Source organism: Mytilus galloprovincialis, chromosome 6 (assembly GCF_965363235.1).
Source record: "Mytilus galloprovincialis chromosome 6, xbMytGall1.hap1.1, whole genome shotgun sequence".
NCBI classification, from domain to species: domain Eukaryota; kingdom Metazoa; phylum Mollusca; class Bivalvia; order Mytilida; family Mytilidae; genus Mytilus; species Mytilus galloprovincialis.
The window spans coordinates 11,894,734-11,919,733 of record NC_134843.1 but is presented as its reverse complement, the minus strand read 5'-3'; the positions used below and the strand labels follow the sequence as shown (position 1 = coordinate 11,919,733).

Sequence of the window (25,000 nt, the reverse complement as noted above, 5' to 3'; positions counted from 1 at the left end):
GATTTTTAAGCTACAAGTCAAGGAGAGAGGGGCGAAAGATAACAGAGGATCATTCAAACTCATAGATCGAAAATAAACTTACTATGGCCATGGCTAAAAAGAAAAAAGACAAACAGTTAAAAAAAAGTACACAAGACACAACATAGAAAACTATAGACTAAGCAACACGAACCCCTCCAAAACTTGCGGTGATCTCAGATACTCCCGAATTGTAAGCACATCATGTCCCTTATGTGGCACCCGTCGTGGTGCTCGTGTTAATACAAACAAATTATTCTAGAAGGCGAAAAGCATATTTTCATTGTTAGCAATTTTGGATCTTGTTAAACAAATTATTTTGGGTTAACTACTTGTCATACTTTTGATATTCTAGCACAAGTTCTGTTAATTAATTTACTTGATAAATAATATTTTGAGGACTTATTATTCACATTGTAAAATGCATCCGCGTATTTTTTTTAATATAAAAACTAAATATATTTTCTCTCCACTTGACTGTACTATATCAATGCAAATAACAACTGCATAACATCGAATGATAAATTTAGATACTATCACTGCCCATTAATTTGAGCTTTATGATAGATTATTTTTCAATGACTAAATGATCGCCAGACGTGAGAGTTCAGATTTGTAAACAAATGACTACAAAAAAAAAAAAAAAAGAGAGAGGCACAGCTGGTTCCCATGGAAATGCCAAATGTCGGTTAGGAGAGAGAGGGGAGATACCAAAGTGGCGTTCAAACTCATCAATCAAAAAATAAACCGACACAGCCTTGCAAAAAAGATTTCATAGAGACAAACAGCAGTATACATTACACAACATTTAATGATATGATAAGGCAGCAAAATGTTACTTTGAATATTTTAAGACCTTCGTCGTAGGCACATATCAAATATGAGCAAGGTTTACATCTAATATATCTGATACTATAACTTGTTATAAGTGTTAAAATTAAGAGATATTAACAGATAAAAGAGGCATTAATCATACTATATGTGCAAATCGCTGACTGCATGATAATTTTACAAGAAAAATATTACCAGTTAAAGTTGGTGTGAATTTTTCCTTCCCTTTTCCCTTATCGACCGAGGAAAAGGAGCAGATGTAAAAAGTTAATTAACAAAACTTCGAGGAAAGTTCAAAACGGAATGATTTATTTAGAAAATGGTGGATTAAACCTTGTTAAATAGCTAGCTTTACCTCTCACTTGTATGACAGTGGCATAGAATTATAATATATTGACAATGATGTGCGAACAAAACAAACAGACATTAAAGGCAAAAAGGCCAAAAAAGGGCTACAGCAGTTACCATTGTGATAAAATTATTATGACTATTAAAACAACAAATACTAGAATGTCTACAAAGAAACACAAAAAAGTACACAGACACAGCACACCAGCAAAAATGATAGACAAGAATACAAAAATTCACCATCATGGACATTACCAAAAATTATGGTTTACTTTTACAAATTGTGACTTGGATGAGAGAGTTGTCATATTGGCACTCATACCACATCTTCTTATAAATATTCCTTCAATAAAACGTTATTAAGATGATGAACAACGTTAGTTGACTATAACTGGTACCTTTGATAACTATTTACACCACTGGGTCGATGTTGGTGGACGTTTCTTTCCTGAGGGTAATACTAGCCTCGTAGTCAGCACTTTGATGTTGACATGAATATAAATTATATGGTTGTTTTATAAATGTCCTGTTTACAAAACTCTTCTTATCCCAGCAATAGACTACCTTAGCCGAATTTGGCACAACCGTTTGGAATTTTTGGACCTCAATGCTCTTCAACTTTGTACTTGTTTGGCTATATAACTATTTTGATCTTAGCGTCACTGATGAGTCTTATGCAAACGAAACGCGCGTCTGTAATAAGACGAATAACCAACCATAACAATTGAAAGAAAGGGCCTCTAAATATAAAAAATATCCAACTAAAATCTGTTATTGAAAATGTAACTATTTGCAGGTGCCGTCAAATCTTCTTATAAAAATATATTAAACGGTTTGACATTTGTAAATCTTTGAACTTGCAATCAAATGTGAGATTATATTAGATATGTATATTGTGCAAAAGCATTAAAATAATTTGTGATTTTACAGGTTTCAATCTGTAAATGACGACAATGCAATTCCTATAGGATTTCCTTTTACGTATAAAACTGTACCATTTTTACTATGAAGTTATGAAAAAAGTTATATCCTAGGATGGCAAGGTCATATGCACTACTATTTTTTCAAAGGCCAAAATATAGGGCTGTGCGGCATATTTTCAACTTTTGTTTTTTTATATTTTTTAATTTGACCGGTACGCATATGTATATTTACTGGTTACATTCCCAAGTTATGTTTCTACGTGATGAAACAAAAAGATCATATCTTGGAACCAGTGCGTAAACAAAATTGATTATCTATGAATAATAAATATCTCCCCAAAAACAGGCGAGGTTTGAGAAACAGCTGTATTTACAAAATGCAACCTTTAAGCTTTTGAATCATTTCATCTAAGAGTAATTCAACATGTATACGAAAATACAATCCTTAGCATAAATATTTTGGACTTATACTGCACTCGATTTGTATATATATTTGAAGATGAAGTGCTAGAATACATGATATAGAAATAATCTACCAGTACTGCATGCAAAGTATCAAAAACAGTAGGACAGAAGTTTTAATTTTGGTACAAAATACATCTTTTAAATAAAATTTCAGCAAATGCAATACTCCTATCAAGCCTTCTTTGTGTGTGCAAAAATATGTAGCCATGTCAGAGTTTTATCTATTTGGTAGTACTTTGCAATTTGACAAATAAACAACAATATAGGTTATCGGCAGTTTCTTACTTTAAATCAAACATGACATGTATTTGGAATTCTGCCAGTGAAAATAATAAAAGTTATATGACATGTGTATTCGGTATAGAATATCGATAACCTTTAAATTTATTCGTCTGTAAAATTCCATTGTTGTAAATTGATTAGGTAATGTTAGCTGTTTACATGGAGGACGACGTAAAGGTAATATCGTACAATATGCAAGACAATTAGGTAATGTCATGGTTTTTTTACAATTATTAATGCATATTTATTAAATGTCATCTATTTCTTGCAACATTAAAATTTTAACAAAAAGCTCGCTATTAATCTTTATTATATTCGTTTTAATATGATGTATTTGAGCTTTTGATTTTGTCATATGATTAAGAACTTTCCGCTTTGAATTTTACTCGGAGTTCGGTATTATTGTTATTTTACTTTTTTCCAGCTATGATGAGAAATGGAACCTGATAATGCTAAAATCAAAAACTTGGATGGCATCAGGCTAAATCCATCAGATGATTATCAACTTCATGTATTTTTAATGAAAATTGCAAAGCAAATAACAGATGAGGAATTCAACGAAATAAAGTTTTATTGTTCAGGTACGTATGTTTAAAGAATGCTCGTTATTTTTCATACTTTGCTTCACTTTCATATTTAGTTAGACCATATAGGAGATACGAAAAATGGAGGACATCCTTAGTCAATCCCTTGTTTTATTATCTCCACATATTCACCTTATTAAATGTTACCTTCCATCCGGATTCATACATTTGTTCTCATTTATGTGCGTTATTTGTGCAAGGATAAATTTGATTTTTTCATACTTTATATTACATATATAGACCTTGCTATTATACAGTTTAAATTAAACAAAAGAAATGAAACTTTTTTTTAAGAAAGCAAAAAACAGCATACATCTGTTTCCATGACCTTTGAAAGGATCATGTTAGTGCATAATTTAATATTTGTTGCATCTCATATACATGTCTTGACTCAAACTATAGTTTGGAGCCTAAAGACATATGTAAACTTTTTACAGTACTTCAACTGTCATATAAGGATAGTAATGGTACCATGTTGATTAATTTAAAGGTTATCAAAAGTAGAACAGTAGCGCGTGATCCTTAAAATTCCTCCATTTTAGGATTGAAAGCATTAGGTGGCACAACGGGGAGATAATTCAGACGAAGTATATTCCACACTGTGTGTATGTTTAAATGTATAAAAAGGTACCTTTTCATTTGTTTTATCACCAGGAAAAAATGGCATGGCAAAGGGAATCTTAGAAAAAATAGAGGATTGTATTAGCCTTTTCAGACACATGAAAGAATTAAATATGTTGTCAAATGAAAATCTTGCAACGTTCCAAGCAATGATATGGCACTTAGGTAGAAAAGATTTGTATAGACAGTTTGTAGAATTTTGTAAAAATCGAGAGGATATATTGCATTTCTTTGCATCATCAGATAAACCAGGTAAATATTTAAACAGTAGCAAAATACATATTTTGTGAAAGATAAACAAGAACATTGATAATTTTCTCTCGGAATGTTGGCAAAATATGCAAATGCGTGGCACCAACAAAATTGGTTCAGAACTATCAAGCAATATATCATATATTCCTAATTTAAATGATTTGCTTCAATCTGATAACGTATACTTCATTGTGTCTTGTTTTGATAAGTCAAGTTTTAGTCTTATTTCAATCTTAAGACAGAAACTTTAGATACAAGATTTTATTATATTAATTACCAATAGAAATAAAAAAAAATTCTCATTTGGTTGGTAATTTGACGGCTTTAGGTATTGATATACGCCATTCATAATTGTATTCATATACTTTTATTCATATTTAATGTTCAAATCTGAATTTTGGGTTATAGATAATTTTTAAAGTTTACCATTAAGTCGCATGGAACTTAAAGTGCGAGATGCATAATATTTAACCTCGCCTCATCTGTTTTACACTCTATATTGACAGCTGTAAATTTGAGGAGATTCCATAAGGATACTACTGATACTAGAAGGACTGCTTCATACCTTGATCTTTTCCTCAATATTGACGCAGATGGACGACGTCACATGAAAATCTATGATAAACGGGACGATTTCAACTTCTTAATTATCAATTTCCCATTTCTCAGCAGTAACATACCCTCTGCCCCTTCGTATGGTGTTTACATATCTCAATTGATACGTTATTCTCGTGCTTGTTGAAACTATGCGGACTTCATATACAGGAGTGTGCTCCTTACGCAGAAACTGCTCCAACAAAGTTATGAGGAGGACAGATTAAAATTGACACTCCGGAAATTTTACGGACAACATCATAAATTGGTTGATCCATACGATGTGTCTTTGTCCAAACTAGCTATGGACATTTTTACCACATGTTAGATTGTGGTTTGTCATTACATCGTCTAATCTTTTAATTACCGAACGTGACTTATTCCCGATTTTGACTGTTTTGCTGAGTGTGAATTCGCATTGCTATATGACGTGTTACGGTACTTTTCTATCCCAAATTCATGTATTTAGTTTTGATATTATATTTGTAATTCTCATCAGATTTTGACAAATGTCTTGACGTCTTTTCGGTTATATTCATGTGTTATGGTAAAGAAAATTAATCACCGCCTTCATTTATTAGATTTGATTTGGTTCAACGTAATTTGTACGATGCATTACGTTTGCAGTTTGATTCAGAATTATCCCGACATAGAATATAGTTAATTGTCTAATTGCTACCTCAGTATTGCAATTTTCATTTTTATTAAATGTAATATCAGTATTTAGTACAAATATAATCTTAAATCAATCCTTATTCTATCTTATTTTTGATATATAGTTTTATTCATTCATATGTGACGTCATTTTTTGTGTTCTGTTTTAGAAATTCAAATGTGACGTCATTTTTTGTACTTTTTTACAATTTCAAATGTGACGTCACTTTTTGCGTTGTGGCCTTGACTATCTCGGGTTGGTTTATGTATCCGTTTTTTTTCTTTCTTCTGTAATTAGTTAATACTTCAGTTTTATCATGTATATCTTTTATATAGTCATTTTATAAAATTTACTGTTTGCAAAAGTATAAATTATTCTAAATAATAAGGATGTTCTTATCGCAAGCATAAAACCCTAGCCGTATTTGGCAGAATTTTTTTGAACTTTTGGTCCTCAGTGCTGTTCAACTTTGTACGTGTTTTGGCTTTCGAACTTTTGTATCTGGGCGTCACTAGTAAGTCTTGTGTGGACGAAACGCACTTCTGGCGTATTAAATTTTAAACCTGGTGCCTTTTGTTAGCTATTATTCGTGTGTTTCTTTGTCTAATATGTTCTCCTATCTATTTGTATTGTAGTCCTGTAATGTTTTGTTGTCATTTTGGTGTTATATTTAACATGGCCATTAGAGCCGTAGGTTTGGCATGCCACAAAACAAGGTTCAACCCACCATTTTGTCTTTAAAAAATGTCCTGTACAAAGTCAGGAATATGGTCATTGTTATATTATAGTTCGTTTCAGTGTGTGTTACATTTTAACGTTGTGTTTCTTTTGTGTCGTTTGTTTCCTCTTATATTTAAGTGTGAATTCACATTATAAGACGTGTGACGGTACTTTTCTATCCCAAATTCATGTATTAAGTTTTGATGTTATATTTGTTATTCTAATCGGATTTTGTCTAATGCTTAGTTCGTTTCTGTGTGTGTTACATTTTAATGTTGTGTCGTCGTTCTCCTCTTATATTAAAGGCGTTTCCCTCAGTTTTAGTTTGTGACACCGATTTTGTTTTATTTCTATCGATTTATGAGTTTGGACATCGGTATACTAATGCTGCCTTTATTTATTAATACAACAACGCAATGAACAGTGTAGAAAGAAACGATTTTGTAGAATGCATGCATTTGTATATCATTTTGATATATAAACATAAAAAGAAACATCAAGTCCTGGTTCATACGTTAAGTGATAGAATTAACAGTAATATCAAATGCACGTGTATACAAAATGTGGAACAAAAGGGACCTAAAATAATCATCTTCAAAGCGTGCATAAATGCTACCTGCCAAATCATATTTATTAAATAATGTCATTTGTAATTAGTGTAAAATTGAGAATTGAAATGTTGAATGCGTCAAAGAGACAACGACCCGTTCAAAGAGTAGAAAACAGCCGAACCAATGGTTCTTCAATGCAGCACCCGGAGGCGTGCTTTAGTAGGCCCCTTACATACAAGTGTACTATATAGTTAAGTGATAATGGATGTCACATTAAACCCCAAAACATACAAATGAACTAAAACTAAAATCATACAAGACAAACAAAGGCTAGAGGCTCCTGACTTGAGACAGTCGCAAATTGCGACGGGTTAAACATGTTTTGTGAGATTTTAACCCTATGTTCATTCCTAAAATGTTGATGTGTTAGACTGTATTTACGTTTTACTATTACCAAGAAAACAGAGGTTTCGTAACACTTATAATGATAATTATGTATGTTTGTATAACTTAATTCAATTTCCTTCCCTAAATTGATCGATCTAATTTAACAGCAAATGGTTACATCCATGTTGATTTTCACATCCGAGGTACAAAAGACTTTCGTCTACAAGATCTGGAAGAGCTCCGAAATAGTTTGTCAAATCTGCTTTGTTGTCCACCTGGACATATTATCATTGATGGAATAGAACCAACAAGTAGTATTCACATAACGTTCATGATTCCAGAGTTCTGCATTGAACACTTACTTACGATAACAGAAGCTGACAAAGGACGATTATATGCGTGTGGTGTAGATAGATTCAAAGTCGAAGAACAGCTCGTTGATTGTATAGGTAAGGTAGAAAGGTGCAATGACATGATTAAATTTTATGTTGTGTTTTGTAGATAGATATACAAATCTCTTTATTTTCATAAAATAGAGATTACATAAAAATATATGTTGACTTTCTAAATTTAGTGCGTCCGAAGCGCTTTTATGTATATCTGTTCAGCAGGAACAGAAAGTATATTGTATGACTAGGACAACTAGTATATAACTTTAGGTATAAACGCATAAATCAATTGGAGATATACAAACGTAGAAACAAAATAGCTTGGGTAGTATTTAATAAACTCGACATTGATCGACAAGGTAAGTGTCTAACAAAATAAAAATATGTATTTGTCTTCCGTTTTCTCTTTCCGATGATTTTTCTTTATACTAGTTGTCTTATATCAATCAATTATAAAACTCTATAAATAAATTATTGTTATTTTATCCTACATTTCAGATTTTAAAGAGAACGAACATATACCTAGTTTAGATAAAGATGTTGCTGTTACAAAACTTCTGCAAACTAAAAAACAACTTGAAAAAGATTTGGAACGGTATCAGATAGCATATGAAGATCAGGTTTCATATCACACTGGTATTTCTTTCATCATTCACATTTTTAAACTATGCCTTTAAATTGAATTAAGGGAATAAAGTTATTTTTTAAAGGAAAGCCAAAAGCTGAAAACATTTCAACTTTGCAATTCTTATTATGTAAAGTTTCAACTTGATCATGCAAAATTGACTTTAATTGGATTTTGCTGTTACGTTTTTATCCCTTTTTTATATAGCTTCACAACTCATACATTCTTACCTTTCAAATATTCAACATTGAGCGTCACGGATGATGATAGATCCAAAAACGCGCTTCGGACACTTGCGATTTTAAGTTTTAATCTTTACAGCACTTGACAGCACTTGATCGATTCCGCTGTTACTGACTATTGATATGATTTACAAAATATCTTTCATTGAAGAAATTGAGCCATCAAATCCCTCAGGCAAATTCAGGCATAAATTTACCGAGTTTCATTTATCTGACGTTTATTCACCGAGTTGCATTGTAACATATACAGAAGAATTAAAGCGTTAGTTATTAAAAGTTACATACTAACAATTAAAAAAGAAATACAATGTTTAAAGTTTGATTCCTTGGTTTTCCATAGTTTCAGGCATACTCATAATTTTCTTGTCTCAAATTTTCGTCGACTTTTTCGTTAGTGTTAAAAATTAGTGTTTTTCAACAGACAAGTAATCAGTTTTGAGAAACAACTTTGCCAGATTACCAGGAATAACATTCCACAGTCCCATCCTCTTCGTTTCAATTGTAAAATTGATGATTTACGTGCTATGAATAGCACATATAATGACACTTATAGATCAGCAATTGCTTACCCTTTCGAAGCATATGATTATTATTTTTATTATTATTTTTTTTGTCTTTGTTTTTCAACTAGACATTTGTATTGTTCCCGTCTGTAGCAGTCAAATAGAAAAAAGAGGCCATAACAAAATCAAATTAAAGAGTCTCGAAATCATAAATTCCCCCAAAATGTGACCTATTGTGTTGAAAACATGGTGTCTAGGAAACATAAATCATAGATTTGGTATCAAATCCTGTTAAAAGGTCATCACAGATATTGGGCTCAAATACTTTGTAAAAAAGACACATTATATATATACTAAACATTTGACTACACCTGTCATCCCAATAATAGAATCTATGACAAACGATATACTGACATTGTCGGAAAATACAATATTCATCTGTACGAACTTTAGAAACAAGACGAAAAGCGAGGCTCGTCGAGCTTTTCTCTTGTTTTGTAGCTAGTAAAAATACATTTATTTCCCCCGACTATGTACATATATATTGTTTTTATCCTGCAATTTACACCCGGTACTTGATCGCTAGTTGTTTAAATCCAAATCATTGATTCTGATTTTACCAAGAAATTGAACTGTTACTCTGAAAGAAATACACATTTTACCGCTTGCTCAATATGGAAGCGGGTAACAGGAGACTTTATTTGTAAATAATGAAACAGGGTTTTTCGAAAGAAATGCACATGCTTTTTCTCCAAAAAATAATTGAAACGTTCCAAAACCCAAAAGATTACAAATATTTAGTATCTATTTTAAATAGTGATGGTTTTGAAATATAGATTTTAGCTTTTGAAGTTTTAAATCTTTTTATCTACTTTACAGTTTCCCTATATTCATATTTGTCTTATCATGTTAATTTTTAGTCGCATGACTCGTGACGTGACTAGATATTTGTGCATCCCGCTATCGGGATTTTGGCATTATGCGTTTAATACTGGTGTGAGAAAGCAAGGTTTTTTTAAAAGTTTTTTTTTCATTATGCATTCAGTAGTATAAATTTTAATTGTTCTTTATTGAGAAACTGTACACTTGTACGGCATTGCGTTAAAATACGCTCTATGTACTTTTTACTCAAAACGTAATTGTTGGCATTTCTGGCATTTTTATATTTATTTTTTATTTGAATTTTTAAGCAAGTTGTGTTGTATGTCTGTATTGTATGTTCACACAATTGTGGCTTATTCATCCCAATTATTTTCGAATAGAGGTAAAAGGTAAAATTTCAAAATAACAGAACTCATAGGAAAATCCATAAAGGAAAGTCCGTAATCAAATGGCAAATTCAAAAGCTAAAACACATCAAACGAATGGATAAGAACTGTCATATTCCTGACTTGGTACAGGCATTTTCTTTTGTAGAAAAAGGTTGATTAAACCTGGTTTTATAGCTAGCAAAACCTCTCGCCTGTATGCCAGTCGCACTAAATTCCCTTATACTGACAACGATGTGACAAAGATATCAAAGGAAAATTAAAATATTAACTCATGAGTAAATAAACTCATCATAGATACCAAGACTAAATTTAGTATATACGCCAGACGCGCGTTTCGTCTGCAAAAGACTCATCAGTGACGCTCGAATCCAAAAAAATTAAAAAGGCCAAAATAAAGTACGAAGTTGAAGAGAATGGAGGACCAAAATTCCTAAAAGTTTTGCCAAATACAGCTAAGGTAATCTATGCATGTGGTAGAAAAGCCTTAGTATTTCAAAAAAATCAAAAAAATGTAAACAGTGTAAACGTACAACGTCATGGAAAAAAAATGAAAAAATACAAGCTGTATACATGTACATAACAACGTAGAAAAATAAAGGCTGAGCAACACGGACCACACAAAATAGTTATCCCTGTTCAGGGTTCGTGGCTGTTCTGAGTTGTCTCATTTGTTTTTGAATTTCAACGCTTGATAAATTGCTTTACAAATTTGATTCGAGCCAACCTTTATTTCTGACAAACCTTTACTACATTTGAGGAATCATAAAAGATTTTTTTTTATAAAACTAACGTTTAATAATCAATCTTTTTTAGAATATTTAGGAGAACTGGAAAATGCTAAAGAAAGAAGCGAAGAACTACATGCAGATATAAGAAAACTTAAAAATATGATTCGCGAGTATCAACTGAGTTGCTTACAACTATCAAATGATCTTGAAAAGACTCGGAAAGCAATATTAACCGATGACGATCAAGGTAATATTAATTAAGAATAAGTAACTTTCATGATATACGTAATAAGTCATGGTTATGATAAGACAATTCGTAATAAGTAACTGTTATGCCATGAAGTGGAACCATTGTTGAATGAAGATGCGGTCAACAGCTGTTTGGGAAGCCTCAAACAGGAACTGTACCTCGGTTTCTGATAACAGTTCAGTCTGAAAGGCTTTAAACGATAGTTCAATCTTGAGTGCAAAACATTTAAATAACTGCTCTAACATACTGCCATCCCATGTCATCAACTGTGTTTAATTCTGAAATAGTGTTAATACAGTCTGAATTACCACAACAGTAGTTTACCTTATAGTTTGTTTTATGTATTTCTGTGTCCGTAGTGTTCTTGCATTTACTTGATCTGTATTCCTGTCACGTAATGTTGTCATTTTAATCGTATTTTTAACATTGTCATAAAAGCTTATTTGGCTAGCCATAAAACCAAATGTTCTGTACAAAGTCAGGGATTGACAGTTGTTGTCAAATAGATCGTTTCTATGTATGTTACATTGACGGTTGTTTTAATGTACTTCAGTGTTTCTGTTACGTTGTTTTCCTCTTACATATATCGTTGATGTGTTTCCCTAAGTTTTATTTTGTAATCCTCTTTTTTTCTCATTCGATGTATGACTTTTAAACAGCGGTATACTACTGTTGCCTTTATTTATCGATGTTCAAATTTCATGGACGATTAAAAAAAAATCAAGGTAACTAGCAAATAGTAAAGAAATCGCTTGAATTCCAAATAGAACGAGACTGGGTGCGACGAATCACCCGCCATGCGAATCCACTCTATGTCAAATTGTTACAATCTGGAATAGAATATGATCTTTATAACTACTAAGACTACTACCCAAAAGATCTAAGACTGCGAAAACATGTAGCTAGTTAGTTAAGACAAAGAAGTCGGGTAACCGTTATGGTGACCGTTAAACTTATGTAGGCAATCTTCATCATAACGCAGCAGTTTAGGTGAATGGAGGACACATCTGCAAATAAAATCTGTATAATGAAATACTACACAAAATACATGTTTTAAAAAGTTGAATTCATAGGCCAGAAATCTATATAATGGTTACTTCTGAAACAGATATATCATCGATATAAGGAAATAATTCGTAAATATAAATCAACATGCATACATCTTATACGTTCAGGTATTTCACATCGAATCTTTTATGGTAATGTTCTTTATAAAGCACAAAAATGTCAGTATTCACCTCAAAAGCTTACAAAACCTTTAAACAGACTTATTACGAAGGGATATAGTTACGATACTGTTGTCAGGTCATTAAAGATCGCATATTTTGGCTTAAATATTGATTCACTTATAGGTTCTTTGCATCGGAACTAGACATATGTATTTAAAAAAAAAAAAACAGTTGTTGGCATGACACGGGTTATGTTCTTCTCATACATTCTATGTTAGTATGATAACAAACTAGAGGGATTGTGTCTGATTTTCATATGATGAAGACATAATCTTTCAATCCGTTTAATTGAGGTCTGGAGCTGGCATGTCAGTTAACTGCTAGTAGTCTGTTGTTATTTATGTATTATTGTCATTTTGTTAATTTTCTTTTGTTACGTCTTCTGACATCAGACTCGGACTTCTCTTGAACTGAATTTTAATGTGCGTATGGTTATGCGTTTACTTTTATACATTGGCTAGAGATATAGGGGGAGGGTTGAGATCTCATAAACATGTTTAACCCCGCCGCAATTTTGCGCCTGTCCCAAGTCAGGAGCCTCTGGCCTTTGTTAGTCTTGTATGATTTTTAATTTTAGTTTCTTGTGTATAATTCGGAGTTTAGTATAACGTCCATTATCAATGAACTAGTATACATATTTTTTAAGGGGCCAGCTGAAGGACGCCTCCGGGTGCGGGAGTGTCTCGCTACATTTTGGGTTGTTGTCGCTTTGACACATTCCCCATTTCCTTTCCCATTTTTATAACGCTTTTATATAATAGTTTGAATTATTTAAGAATACTTTGAAACTTATCCCAGGTTTTATCAAGGTTAAGTCCCCTATTTTCTACATAAGGAAATACCTTACCAAGTCAGGAATATGACATTTGTTTTCCAATTGTTTGATGTGTTTGAGCTTCAGATTTTGATTATTCGAAAAATTAACAATGCAAATATTATATCAATTAAATAACAAATGATTTGGTTTCTAAATTCTTATCAACAGAAATAGAAGTTTACTCACGTAAAAGTGGTGGAATTACTGTATTACGTAAGTTTGGTAGTTGATGATAATATTCATGTTTAGATGCCATACTTTTCTTGGTTATATCTGTATTATAAGTGTTAATAATATTAAAATAGCACTTAAAGAAAATGGTTTATCAGAAGCGCTTTTCTGAAATAACTTTCATCAGGAACGTCAAACTCCAAAATTTAGAAATTCAGGAATATATAAATACTTGAGAAACTAAATGACTAGAAGAAACCTAAACAAATTTCTACATTTTGACTGCGTTTTTCGAACCTTAGTTATTTGATAATGTACAAAATGTATCAATTATCAATTGAATATTGTTTCAAAGGTACCAGAATTATAATTTAGTACGCCAGACGCGCGTTTCGTCTATTTAAGACTCATCAGTGACGCTCATATCAAATTATTTATAAAGCCAAACAAGTACAAAGTGGAAGAGCATTGAGGATCTAAAATTCCAAAAAGTTGTGCCAAATACGGCTACGGTAATCTATGCCTGGGATAAAAAAAAATCCTTAGTTTTTCGAAAAGTTCAAAGTTTTGTAAACAGGAAATTTATAAAAATTACCACATTATTGATATTCATGTCAAAACCGAAGTTTTGACTACTGGGCTGGTGATACCCTCGGGACCGAAACGTCCACCAGCACTGGCATCGACCCAGTGGTGTAAATAGTTGTGTCAAATACGGCTAAGGATATCTTTGCCTGGAATAAGAAAATCCTTAGTTTTTCGAAAAATTCCAAGTTTTTTTAACAGGAAATTTAGAAAACGTTCTACAATTAACTTCATCATTTAACAATCATATCAGTACCGAAGCACTGACTACTCAGTTGATGATACACTCGAGAACAAGCATGCAACCATCTTTACCTTTGTTTAAAAAAAACCCAAAAAAACTCTTTATAAATTGTTCTATATATGTTAAGAATTGTATTATTTATTTGACGAACTGTACAATTATGTTAAATGATGTTACATTAATGGTATGGGCTGTAAAATTATGTTAAAAGCTGTACTACTTATACTTGTTTTAAAGTTATATATAAAACGAGGTTATTGTTATAATGCAAAGAACATTGTCGTACCAAGGTACCTATTGGTGACCTTCTGCTGTTGTCTGTTCTATGGTCGGGTTGTTGTGTCTTTGACACATTCCCCATTTCCAATTTCAATATTATGTGTACTAAATTAATCTACGCACGTTGTTAAAATTTTAACTTGAATCCTTCGTGTAAATAACAAAAAAGGATTTCATTCAGTGATTGTTGATCAACAATGTTATCTGATTATTAAAACTGTTAGCTTTTGCTGCTGAAATTACCGTGGAGTGCGGTTGTCGAAATTTGTACGAGAGGACTTAATTTTGTGAGGATTAGACAGCGATATACGCCTATACTGCTTCACATGTTTATATTAACTTTGCTTACATTTAAGGAAGAACCATTTCCCAGGCAAATAAAGCAGAGTTAGAGAAAAAGTCTAATTTCTTCCAATGGTAAGAGATATTTTTCAATAGAGTTATCTGATTATCATTTAATAACTTGAGAAATAACAAGAGAACTTTACCTCTTAAATACAGTCTTTAACTAATAGCTTATTTTGGAAAAATTACCACTGAAATGTTCTATCAAAGTCTTAATATGATACAATCACTCCAATAAAATGAACATGAGAAGATAATGATCATGAATAATGAAAGGTTTTCCCAAGAAAGGCAAACTGACATGTAACATAATACCAATGTTTAAAAATGTGTTTGATTATCACGTTTGTGTTACACTTTATAAATCATTATTTTGTAATGTCAAGGAAAAATAAATTAACTTGATTACTTGTGTTGGTGAATAAAAAAAATCATAACATACATTCTTTTTATATCTCTATTTTTAAACAAAATATTCTGATTGTAAAAACATAGATAATTATGTACGAATGACGCTGCTTGTGGTCGACAAGATACTTATTTCTTTTTCTGATAGAACAGAATAACTGTTATCATCCTTAGTTTAAAAATGATAACAAAATTTACGGTATGAAAGTGTCGATAATAGTTAAGGTACCAGGATTATTATTTAGTACGCCAGACGTGCGTTTCGTCTACATCAGACTCATCAATGACGCTCATATCAAAATATTTATAAAGCTAAACAAGAACAAAGTTGAAAACTTTTCATTGAAAGAATGACAGAATTGCTACGTCAAAATTTCCGAATCAAACAAATGTTATTTTCAATGTATGTTTCTTAAGGCAAATTATAAAAGCACTTCAAACCAGTAGAGCATGTGAAATAACTTCCGACATAATGAGAACTGTACAGAAAAACAGAAAGGACATCGACGTATTAAAGGTATTTACATGTTATATCACATGTGGTGATAACAGTGACATTGCAGCTGTTTAATTTTATTTGTGTTAATGATGGTAAAATGTTTACGATTCGAAAACATTATTCTGACATCATGCAGACATTTTCAAACAGTTTTAATCTCAACAAATATTCACATGATTGTCCAAAGTACGAAACATTGCCAAACCCAATCAGTAGTTTGCTTCTGTCTATATTCTTGTTTTCTAAATGTACTCTTTTATATTGTTTCTGTTATTTTTATTCATAACTTAGTTCACACTCAATAAAACCAAAGCTTATCCATAGAAATTCAGAAAGATGTTATTGTTAAAAAAAAGTGGATCATTTGTAGTGCCACCCACCTTAAATATTCATTTAAAGTCGAGAGATTTTCATTAGATGCTCGCTTAACAAGGTATATCTATCATGACAAAGTACTATGCACTGAAGGATGGAAATACATAAATTATATTCATGAGAAAAATATCTGAAGAATTACTTATGGAAAGTTTGTTTTATTTGTCAGGGTGCGCACTTTTTATTCATTACAAAATCAAATTTAACTGCAAATGATTTTTATATGTTTATGTGTTAAGTATCTGATACAAAGAGCATTACATATCTTGTGCCCACTCCGTTGTGAAAACTAGTTCGTATCGTAAAAATAAAATATAAATTGAACTTAAATAAAATAAAATATAAGATACAAAATATAATATGCAGATATTTCTAAAGCAGAAAAAAGTCGAAAATGCTCCTTCACTTTAATCTATTTACAATGTGTCAGATATTTGACTGGAGAACAATAAAAGTTGTTTGACAAACAAAAAAAGGAAACAAGGACGATTAAATTTCACCTTTATATTAAACTCATATGAAGAAAGTGTGTTATAGCCATGGCGTTGTCAGTTTGTTTTAGATTTATGAGTTTGACTGTCCCTTTGGTATCTTTCGTCCCTCTTTTGTGACTAGTAAATTATATCAGTAACTTTTAATGGAAAATAATTTCATGCAATATAAAAAATTGTCAATTCATGCTTTATAAAACTGATGTTTCAGGATCACATACACAGACTAGTCAATAGTGAAATCTTTGACGAGGTTTATGCGGCAGTTCTAAATTTGATCAGTATAGAAGATGCAATTGCAGAAAAAGAAGGCTCTGATTATAACCAATTATCTACATATTATATTGACACTGATGACGATGATGACTCCAGTGATAGTGATTAAAAGTGTGTGTGTGTGTGAGAGAGAGAGAGAGAGAGAGAGAGAGAGAGAGAGAGAGAGAGAGAGAGAGAGAGAGAGAGAGAGAGTAGTTATTGTACAGTTAAATACATGTTTGTCTGAGTTCTTAAATGTATAACTTGTGAATCCGGAGAGAGAGAGAGAGAGAGAGAGAGAGAGAGAGAGAGAGAGAGAGAGAGAGAGAGAGAGAGAGAGAGAGAGAGTAATTATTGTACAGTTAAATACGTATGCATGTCTGAGTTTTTTTGATATTCAACTTGTGAATCCAGAGGTGCATGGATTTTGTCTTCTTTGCACTCATTAGTAGCATTCGAATCATAACAGTTGAACTTTCAAATATAAAATGAAAGTAAATAGCATTTAAATTAAAAAAAAAAAATCCGAATTCTTTTGCCAAATACAGCTGAAGCTATTTACATAAACATTAAGTGGTGTGGTATGATTGTCAAAAAGACATCTATCCACTAGAGTTCTAAATAAAATGGATTTCAGAAAATATAAGCAATGTGTATGACTAATGAAAGAAACAGCTTACGTATTTAGAATAATTCAACATTTCATAAACAATAAATTAACAGAGAAGTACAGTTACTCTACATGTTATATTTGTGGACAAACGAAAAGAAAATTATCCCTAAATATCTTAACGAAATGTATATTAAAAAATAAAATACCGAACTCCAAGGTTAATTCAAAGAGTGAAAGCCATAAAATACGACAATACCAAAAGCATCAGCAAACATTCATCGGAACAACTAGAATACGGTGTCATATTCCTAATTTGGAACAGACATTTTTCGAAGAAAAATAGTTTGTTAAACCTTGTTTTATAGCTATCTAACCCTCCTTGCATGACAGAGGTTCTGTGTTTATACTGACCCATGCAGAATCTAGTATAGTGTTTTATATTCTTTGAAAATGTCATAGTTTTAAAATGAAGCGGACCATCGCAATTAAGTCAAAATAAATAAAACATTGTTTTAAATAAATAAAGACCCCAAAAAATGTACGAAACACAAAGACTGATAAACATCCGAAAAATTCGAGTGTGTATCGGGTCCTCCGACACGTAAACAGATTCTACTCCAAATGTAGCACTCGTCGTGTTTCTCATGAAAATACACCGGTACTCTTTGCAATTCGGTCTTAAAAATTATCGAATCGATAATGCAAATTATTAGATCAATCTCATTGCATTCTCGTATGGTGGAAGAAATTAGAGTTAATAGTAAATGAAAGTCTACAAAATTTAACTATGATATATATGATATATTAACCATTTTAGAAGGATATTTGTTTAAACGAGAAGAGACTAGATTACGTGGGTTCTTTTTTAGTGTATTGTATTCATGTTATAAAACAAGAAATTATTTCAGCTTCCAATTTCAAGTTTTCATGTTTTATCCACAGTGCTACAATTATCCCACACTTCCGTGGTATATTCAAACATAGGTACAGTTTTCGGAATTATTTCGAAACAGTTTAGTGGTTGTCGTCTGTTTATGTGGTTCATAAGTGTTTCTCGTTTTTCGTGTTTATATAGATTAGATCGATGGTTTTCTCGTTTAAATGGTTTTACACTAGTAATTTTTGGTGCTCTTTATAGCTTGCTGTTCGGTGTGAGCCAAAGCTCTGTGTTGAAGGCCGTACCTTGACCTATAATGGTTTACTTTAATAAATTGTTACTTGGATTGAGAGTTGTCTTATTGGCACTCATACCACATCTTCCTATATCTATGTATTTATGTTTATGCAGAAGGTGTTTTTTTACACGTGTGGTTTTCGTTTCAATTACATTGTTCAGTGTTTAGTCAATTCTTAATGTAACTTATAGGGGTATTTTTGTCATTAAAGAAAACAAGTTTGAACACTAAAGATTTGGGAAAATCATAATTTCTGTTTCTCCAAAGTCAATTGACACCAGCCATTTATTTAGTTAAATAATAATCACAGATTTTCCATGTGCTCCGTCGTTACCAAAACAACCGAATGAAGTGTCATTGGCAGTTAATATTTATTTGGATTTACAAATACTCACTATTTAGTTTTGATCCATGTTCAGTAAGCTTCATTTATCCTTATCGTCATAGACAACAGGATTAACACATTTCTTCGGCTTAACTTTGGAACTAAACTAAAAAATTGCTGCCATCATCATGGCAACTGAAAAAGGTGTAAAATTTTTTTTTTTTAGTTAGTTTAATAATTTGAGAATGCTTTAACTTTAAATCATTAAATTTATTATGAAGTTGTCCGCAATATACAGGATTAGGCTGATTTTCACAATCATTGGAATTACTATGTTGCCATGGAAACTACACCAAAAATTTCAAAAATATCAAAATGCGTTCAATTTTAAGAAACTTCACAGTAACGATGGGCAGCATTTGTAGATGTGGAATTTGACATAAACATTGCCAAAATGGCTGCCGTTATCATGGGAACAGTGCAAAAAGAGGTCAAATACTCCAAAAAACCTTAAAGTAGCATTTACTTTCTTACAATGGTATGTCAAATCCATTGAAATCGATCTATTTTTGTATACATTTTATTGTTTTATACTTTCAGGCATTTTATGAAAAACTATACATGTTTTTCAGGCATTTCAAAGATGGCATGACAAAAATAGACAATTTATAAAAATGCTTGAAAAACACAGGCATTTTGGAAAAAAATGATGCCTTTACTTAGGAATTGGCTGTAAAATATACATAAAGAGACATATTTTTCATTCAAAAAAAATAATTGAAATTAAACAGATAAATATTCTTATAATATAACAGTCATGTTTATAATTATCATGGTCCACAATAGGAACCCGAACTTGATAACAAATTATCCATGCAGTGTTTTCTAGTACGTTTATAACCGTTATATTACGATAACAATTATGCTCAGTTATTTTTAATATTCGTGACATATAAGTATGTCATAAGATGTTTTTGTTTGTGGGATTACGGGAGTGCTAATTTATTCTTAATTCTTTTACACGACACTCGTAGTAGTACAATTTGCATACAAAGACAAGTCACGAATATTTAAATTGTTTAATGTACACTTTGCCATTTACACCATGTCAATTTGGTTTAAAAGGCCCTTTTCTACCAATATTGAGCTGAAACACATATATATTAATTTGGATCTAAACCAAGACAAATTTGATCAAAACCATAACGAATTTCTATACCCTTAACTGAACCATGTCATAGCTTTACCAAACCATAGCAATTTCGATAATTTACTTATTTTCATATTCAACCATCACGTGACTTTGAAACTTAAGTTGTATATCATTAATGGCCGATTGGTTATCAATGAAAGTGAACGGGGTACATATATTAAACGGTCATAACTTTTTTGTTATATTGTGTATTTTACCTCCCAACCCCGCGTTTTACAGTATACAAATTTTTACAATTAAAAATGTTTTCAGTTTCAGTTCAGATATATGATTCCGTGCTTCGAAATAAGTTTGAAAATTGAGGTAACAAAACAACACAGCCTCCGTTGACTTCTTCGTTAAAACTCGATAAAATCGCAATGGGACCTTTTTGTATTATCAATTTTCTAAACTTATTTATTGTTACTTATATCCTCCCAACCCCTAAAAAGATCGACAACATATTCATTTAAATAAAATCGAAAACCATATCAGTTTAGGTATCAAACTTTTTGCTTCAAAATTTGATTGAAAAGTTCATATTTTGGCATTCGTTCATAGCAATATTTTCAAAATAGCAACGACACGACATGCCGGTATTCATTTAAGTATAAACCAAAAAGTATTATTTCAAATATTTATCGGAGTGTGTCTTTTTGTATTTAAAAATTTTCTTTTTTTACATGTTCTTTAATATATTAATTAGAAACAGTCTCTCACACTAAAAATAAAGATTTATATGCATAAACCATGCAGTTTACATTGATAGCTTGGGTCGACATGTGAATATATATTTTTAAAGATTTGTACGATGAAAATCGAAAAAATGTTAGATGCATGGCTTTTCAATAATTGTCTTACCTTAAAGCATCATAGAATTAAACATTGTTTCTCTCTGTTAAACTGGATACATGCTATTGGTTTTGATAAAATTTCGAAGTTACATAAAACAAAATAGCGACCAAATAATTTTCAAACGTAGAGAATGTTTGACACTTATTTTGCCTATGCAAATAATTCAATATGATTTAACTGTTTATATTGCAATTAAAAACGACACGTTATTGTAACTTATATCATAATCAAAGATATAGCTAGATACTTATTAAGTCATCAACGTGACCAAAGAAAACAAACATGGCAACATGGCGTAATCACGATGTTTTGACAAGACCTATATATATATATTAATATTAATTGTGCGATTGTTTATGAAATCATTTTATGATAATATTTTATATTAACAAAACAAAACCTCGAATGGATGGTAACAAAGATGAAATATCTATATATATATTTTTAAAATCATCACACGGGTAACCAGTGCATTTTACAAAATCCTAATTAAACCAGTCACATGCAGAGTTATCGAACGTCATTATGACTGGAACAGTTGAAAACAATAATCTTAATGTATATAGTTTGACTAGGAAACAGATTTAAACATAGTATATGCTTTTTATTTGCACGTTTGAATAGAACTGAGGCAATCGTTCGGGGAAGTTACATAACACAACCATGTCTAACTTAACCAAACTATGACAAAATCACTGTACTAAACGCTTCTCGATATGGCGAGGTTACTACCCGTGTATATTACGAGAATAATTATGCTCATTTATTTAATATGCATGACAAACAAGTATCATCTTTTAATTTGAAAATGTTTCGAAAGAATGGAATATAGATTCCACATAATGTTAAATGACCGAACTGTTAAAAACGGAAATTTGATTTTTCCAGATGGAAAATAATTTGCGTTTGTATCAAAATGAAATTTTTTAATGTAATAGTCAATATACTATGAACATGAAAACAACACAAACATCTGAACATACGAATGAATTGATTTTCCTCAATATCTCAACATTAATTATTTGTAATTCATATTTTCAGTGTTTGTTCTCATCTTAAAAATCAGTCGATTGTCACAATACATATCTGCATGTTTCCATATCTATGTTCGACATATGTTAAGTTTTTACATAACCCATAGATTTTTCAATTAAAAGATAAGGTCTTAAGATTTAATCTTTAAGTTGCTCCGTATAAGAATTATCCCCTTTGTTTTTGACCTTAAACAAAAAGTTTTTTTCATATTTCTTGATCGGTGTTACTGTAAGAAAATATTTCTCCTCACTAGTAAGATAATTGTTCTTACCAAATAATTGGTCGAAATTCAATTATGATGTCAAACTCTAATGGTTTCTTCTGAATTTTCTTATTTCGACGTCATGAAAAAAGGCGACCATGCCTGATGACGTAAAATAGAGAGAACACAACTTTCTGCAAATCGTTGAAAAAGTAGAACAAAAATATTTAGAGACAGATTCGACAACTGTAACTCGTGTATTACGATATTTCTCCACTCTCAACAGTTGAATTTTAGTTATTTTAAAAGCAAGCCTCACGCTTTAAATTAAAACAAAATTAACCGTATCGAAAAGAAAAATATTGTAACACACTTGTTGCAGTGATGGAATCTAATTTTTTTTTACAAAATATTTTTCTATAGAATAAACAGCTTATTTTCCTCATCATTAAAGTAATTGTATAATGTCCATATCTACTGGCAACTATCGGAGGAAATTCATGGACTACCACCACGTGGTTACTTTGTAAATTGTGTCTCAGGATGTTGGTATTGTGGTAATTATTGGCTTATAACGCCATTCAACAGACTGTTGTTTTTTTTAATTGTTATGCGAGACAACTCTTACAAAAAAAGTATTTTTATTCATGCTTTCTAAAATAGATAATAGGGAAATTGATTTTGTCTAATAATAAATAAGTCTCTGAATTAGGAAAATGAAATTTAGTTTGGAGTAGAAAAGTCAAATGTTTTAATACTGTTACAAGATGAAAGAGAGTTAGATTGTATGTACTCTAAAAGATCTTTGGAATTTTTAAGTATCCACATCTGATTCACGCCACCTCTAGAATAGGCAGTTTCACAATAACTTTGAAGCCCGCCTTTGATTGCTGATAAAATAGATGTTAATAATTTAGAAAGAGGTTTCGTGGAGCACTTGGAAGACCCAGCAATATACCTTGTTTGTAAGGACACTTATGTAGTTTAGGTATCCAATACAGTGATGGAAGATCCAGTTCTTCATCTTTGGTTGAAATACCATAGGAACAAAGAACAGACCTATGATTATCCAGGATTTCCTCTTTAGTAAGTGTCGTGAGGGTATATGTTGAGTTTCCAAGTGAATTGTCTATACCTAATTCGTTTATCAAGCAATTAATGTAGTGACTTTTACAGACAAAAACGATATTATTTGGGGTTTTGTCTGCGGGGACAACAACATATTTATCATGGAGGTCGGATAAGTGTTTAGCAACATTTGGGTCTTTAAAGATTGACGTAGCATGGGCATTGATGGACCCATTCAGTTTCTTAATTCTGATTTGTATTAACGACCTCACTGCCTTAATCCATTCGGATAGAGTGTCTACGTCTTCCTTTTCACGTTAAGCCCATTGCCTGGCATAATCCGCGACTGAGTCTATCAAAATTTTAAAGTTGTATTTCCAATTGATGGATTTAGGCTCACGATATTTCGGACCTTTCGATAACACATTTCGTAGAGAAGTGTTATTAACAATGTTAAGGTCACCGGTAATAACGTGGCCAGCAGGATTATATGTGAATTGGGAACTAGCACAAGTGCAACCAGGAGGTTTAGACTTGAAGTCGTCAATATCGAGATTCTGCAAAACGCGTTTGTAATTGAAAATTTTAGTTGCAATAGGTTTGGTATAGGTATAAGAATTTATTGGTACAGACTGGTCTTTCAAATAAGGAGGTATTTTCGATTGAACTAATTTATGATGAAGGATATTGCCTAGGTTGACGCCATCGAGACCTTTGTTGGCAAAGGAAAGATTTAGAAAAGATCTTTTCTCTTTTTCATCTTTTCCAATGCGCACTGGCTTGAAAAGTCTGTGACTTGCAATATCCGAAATTATAGCTTGAAGTTTGTATTGGTTTGAATGAGGGTTTGTAACAGTGGATTCCAAACATAAATAGAACAGAGAATGAAGTTTTGAAAGGAGTAATGAATAAAGTTTCGTGCGAATGTGATGAATACCTAACGGCTTTTGTATGAATGACAGCAAGTCATTAATAGAGACATCATGCAGAGAAGGTGATGTATAATGACGATGACCATGACTGCGTCTACGTCGAGTAGTCGAGTTGAAAATATTCATCACATTCACCGAGTTACACGAAGGACTAGATAGAATACCTATACCATCAATTTTGTCATTGCAGCCATACGGTGTTGCAGTTCCCAATTGTCTAATCCAATAGTCTTCTTTTTGTCTACGGAGAGTCGTTGAAAGATTAGGATTGTTAGAGCTATGGTATATCATCGATAATGCGAACTGTCATAGAAACGATGGAATGATCGGGCTGATTGAAATGCTGGTATAGAATGTCGTTAGCATTGAGGTTAATGTCTGATATATGACCGCACATACGTTTGTTTAGCCTTCCTTTCGTTTCACCGACGTATACCAATCCGCAAAGGTTGCACTCTAATCCGTAGACGACATTTATCGATTTACAATTCAGATCATCGTAACTTCTGGTAAAATATGACTTCTTGGTCAAATTGCTAGTGAATTCAGCATCTGTAATTAAAATAGCACAAGTTTTGTAGCCTTTGGTCTCCCATTTTGAAATGCGACAGTGTTGTACTGTGTCATCAAAAACCAAAATGTCTTTAAGGAGAACTGAACATGGCT

At 31.7% G+C, this 25,000-nt stretch overlaps 1 protein-coding gene across 2 annotated transcripts; it reads left to right on the top strand.

Moving 5' to 3' along the window:
* Nucleotides 1-2,900: 2,900 nt before the first annotated feature.
* Nucleotides 2,901-18,465, top strand: LOC143078942 (uncharacterized). 2 transcript variants are annotated; one of them, XM_076254018.1, is made up of 10 exons: nt 2,901-3,044; nt 3,292-3,448; nt 4,106-4,324; nt 7,399-7,680; nt 8,119-8,256; nt 11,075-11,236; nt 13,454-13,498; nt 14,921-14,981; nt 15,735-15,834; nt 16,894-18,465. In XM_076254018.1, the coding sequence occupies exons 2-10, from the start codon at nt 3,304-3,306 to the stop codon at nt 17,065-17,067; spliced, it is 1,326 nt and encodes a 441-aa protein (XP_076110133.1). In that variant the 5' UTR covers nt 2,901-3,044; nt 3,292-3,303; the 3' UTR covers nt 17,068-18,465. The 2 variants fall into 2 exon arrangements, with proteins under 2 accessions (XP_076110133.1, XP_076110134.1); XM_076254019.1 differs by having other exon boundaries at nt 2,993-3,074.
* The last annotated feature ends 6,535 nt before the right edge of the window (nt 18,466-25,000 follow it).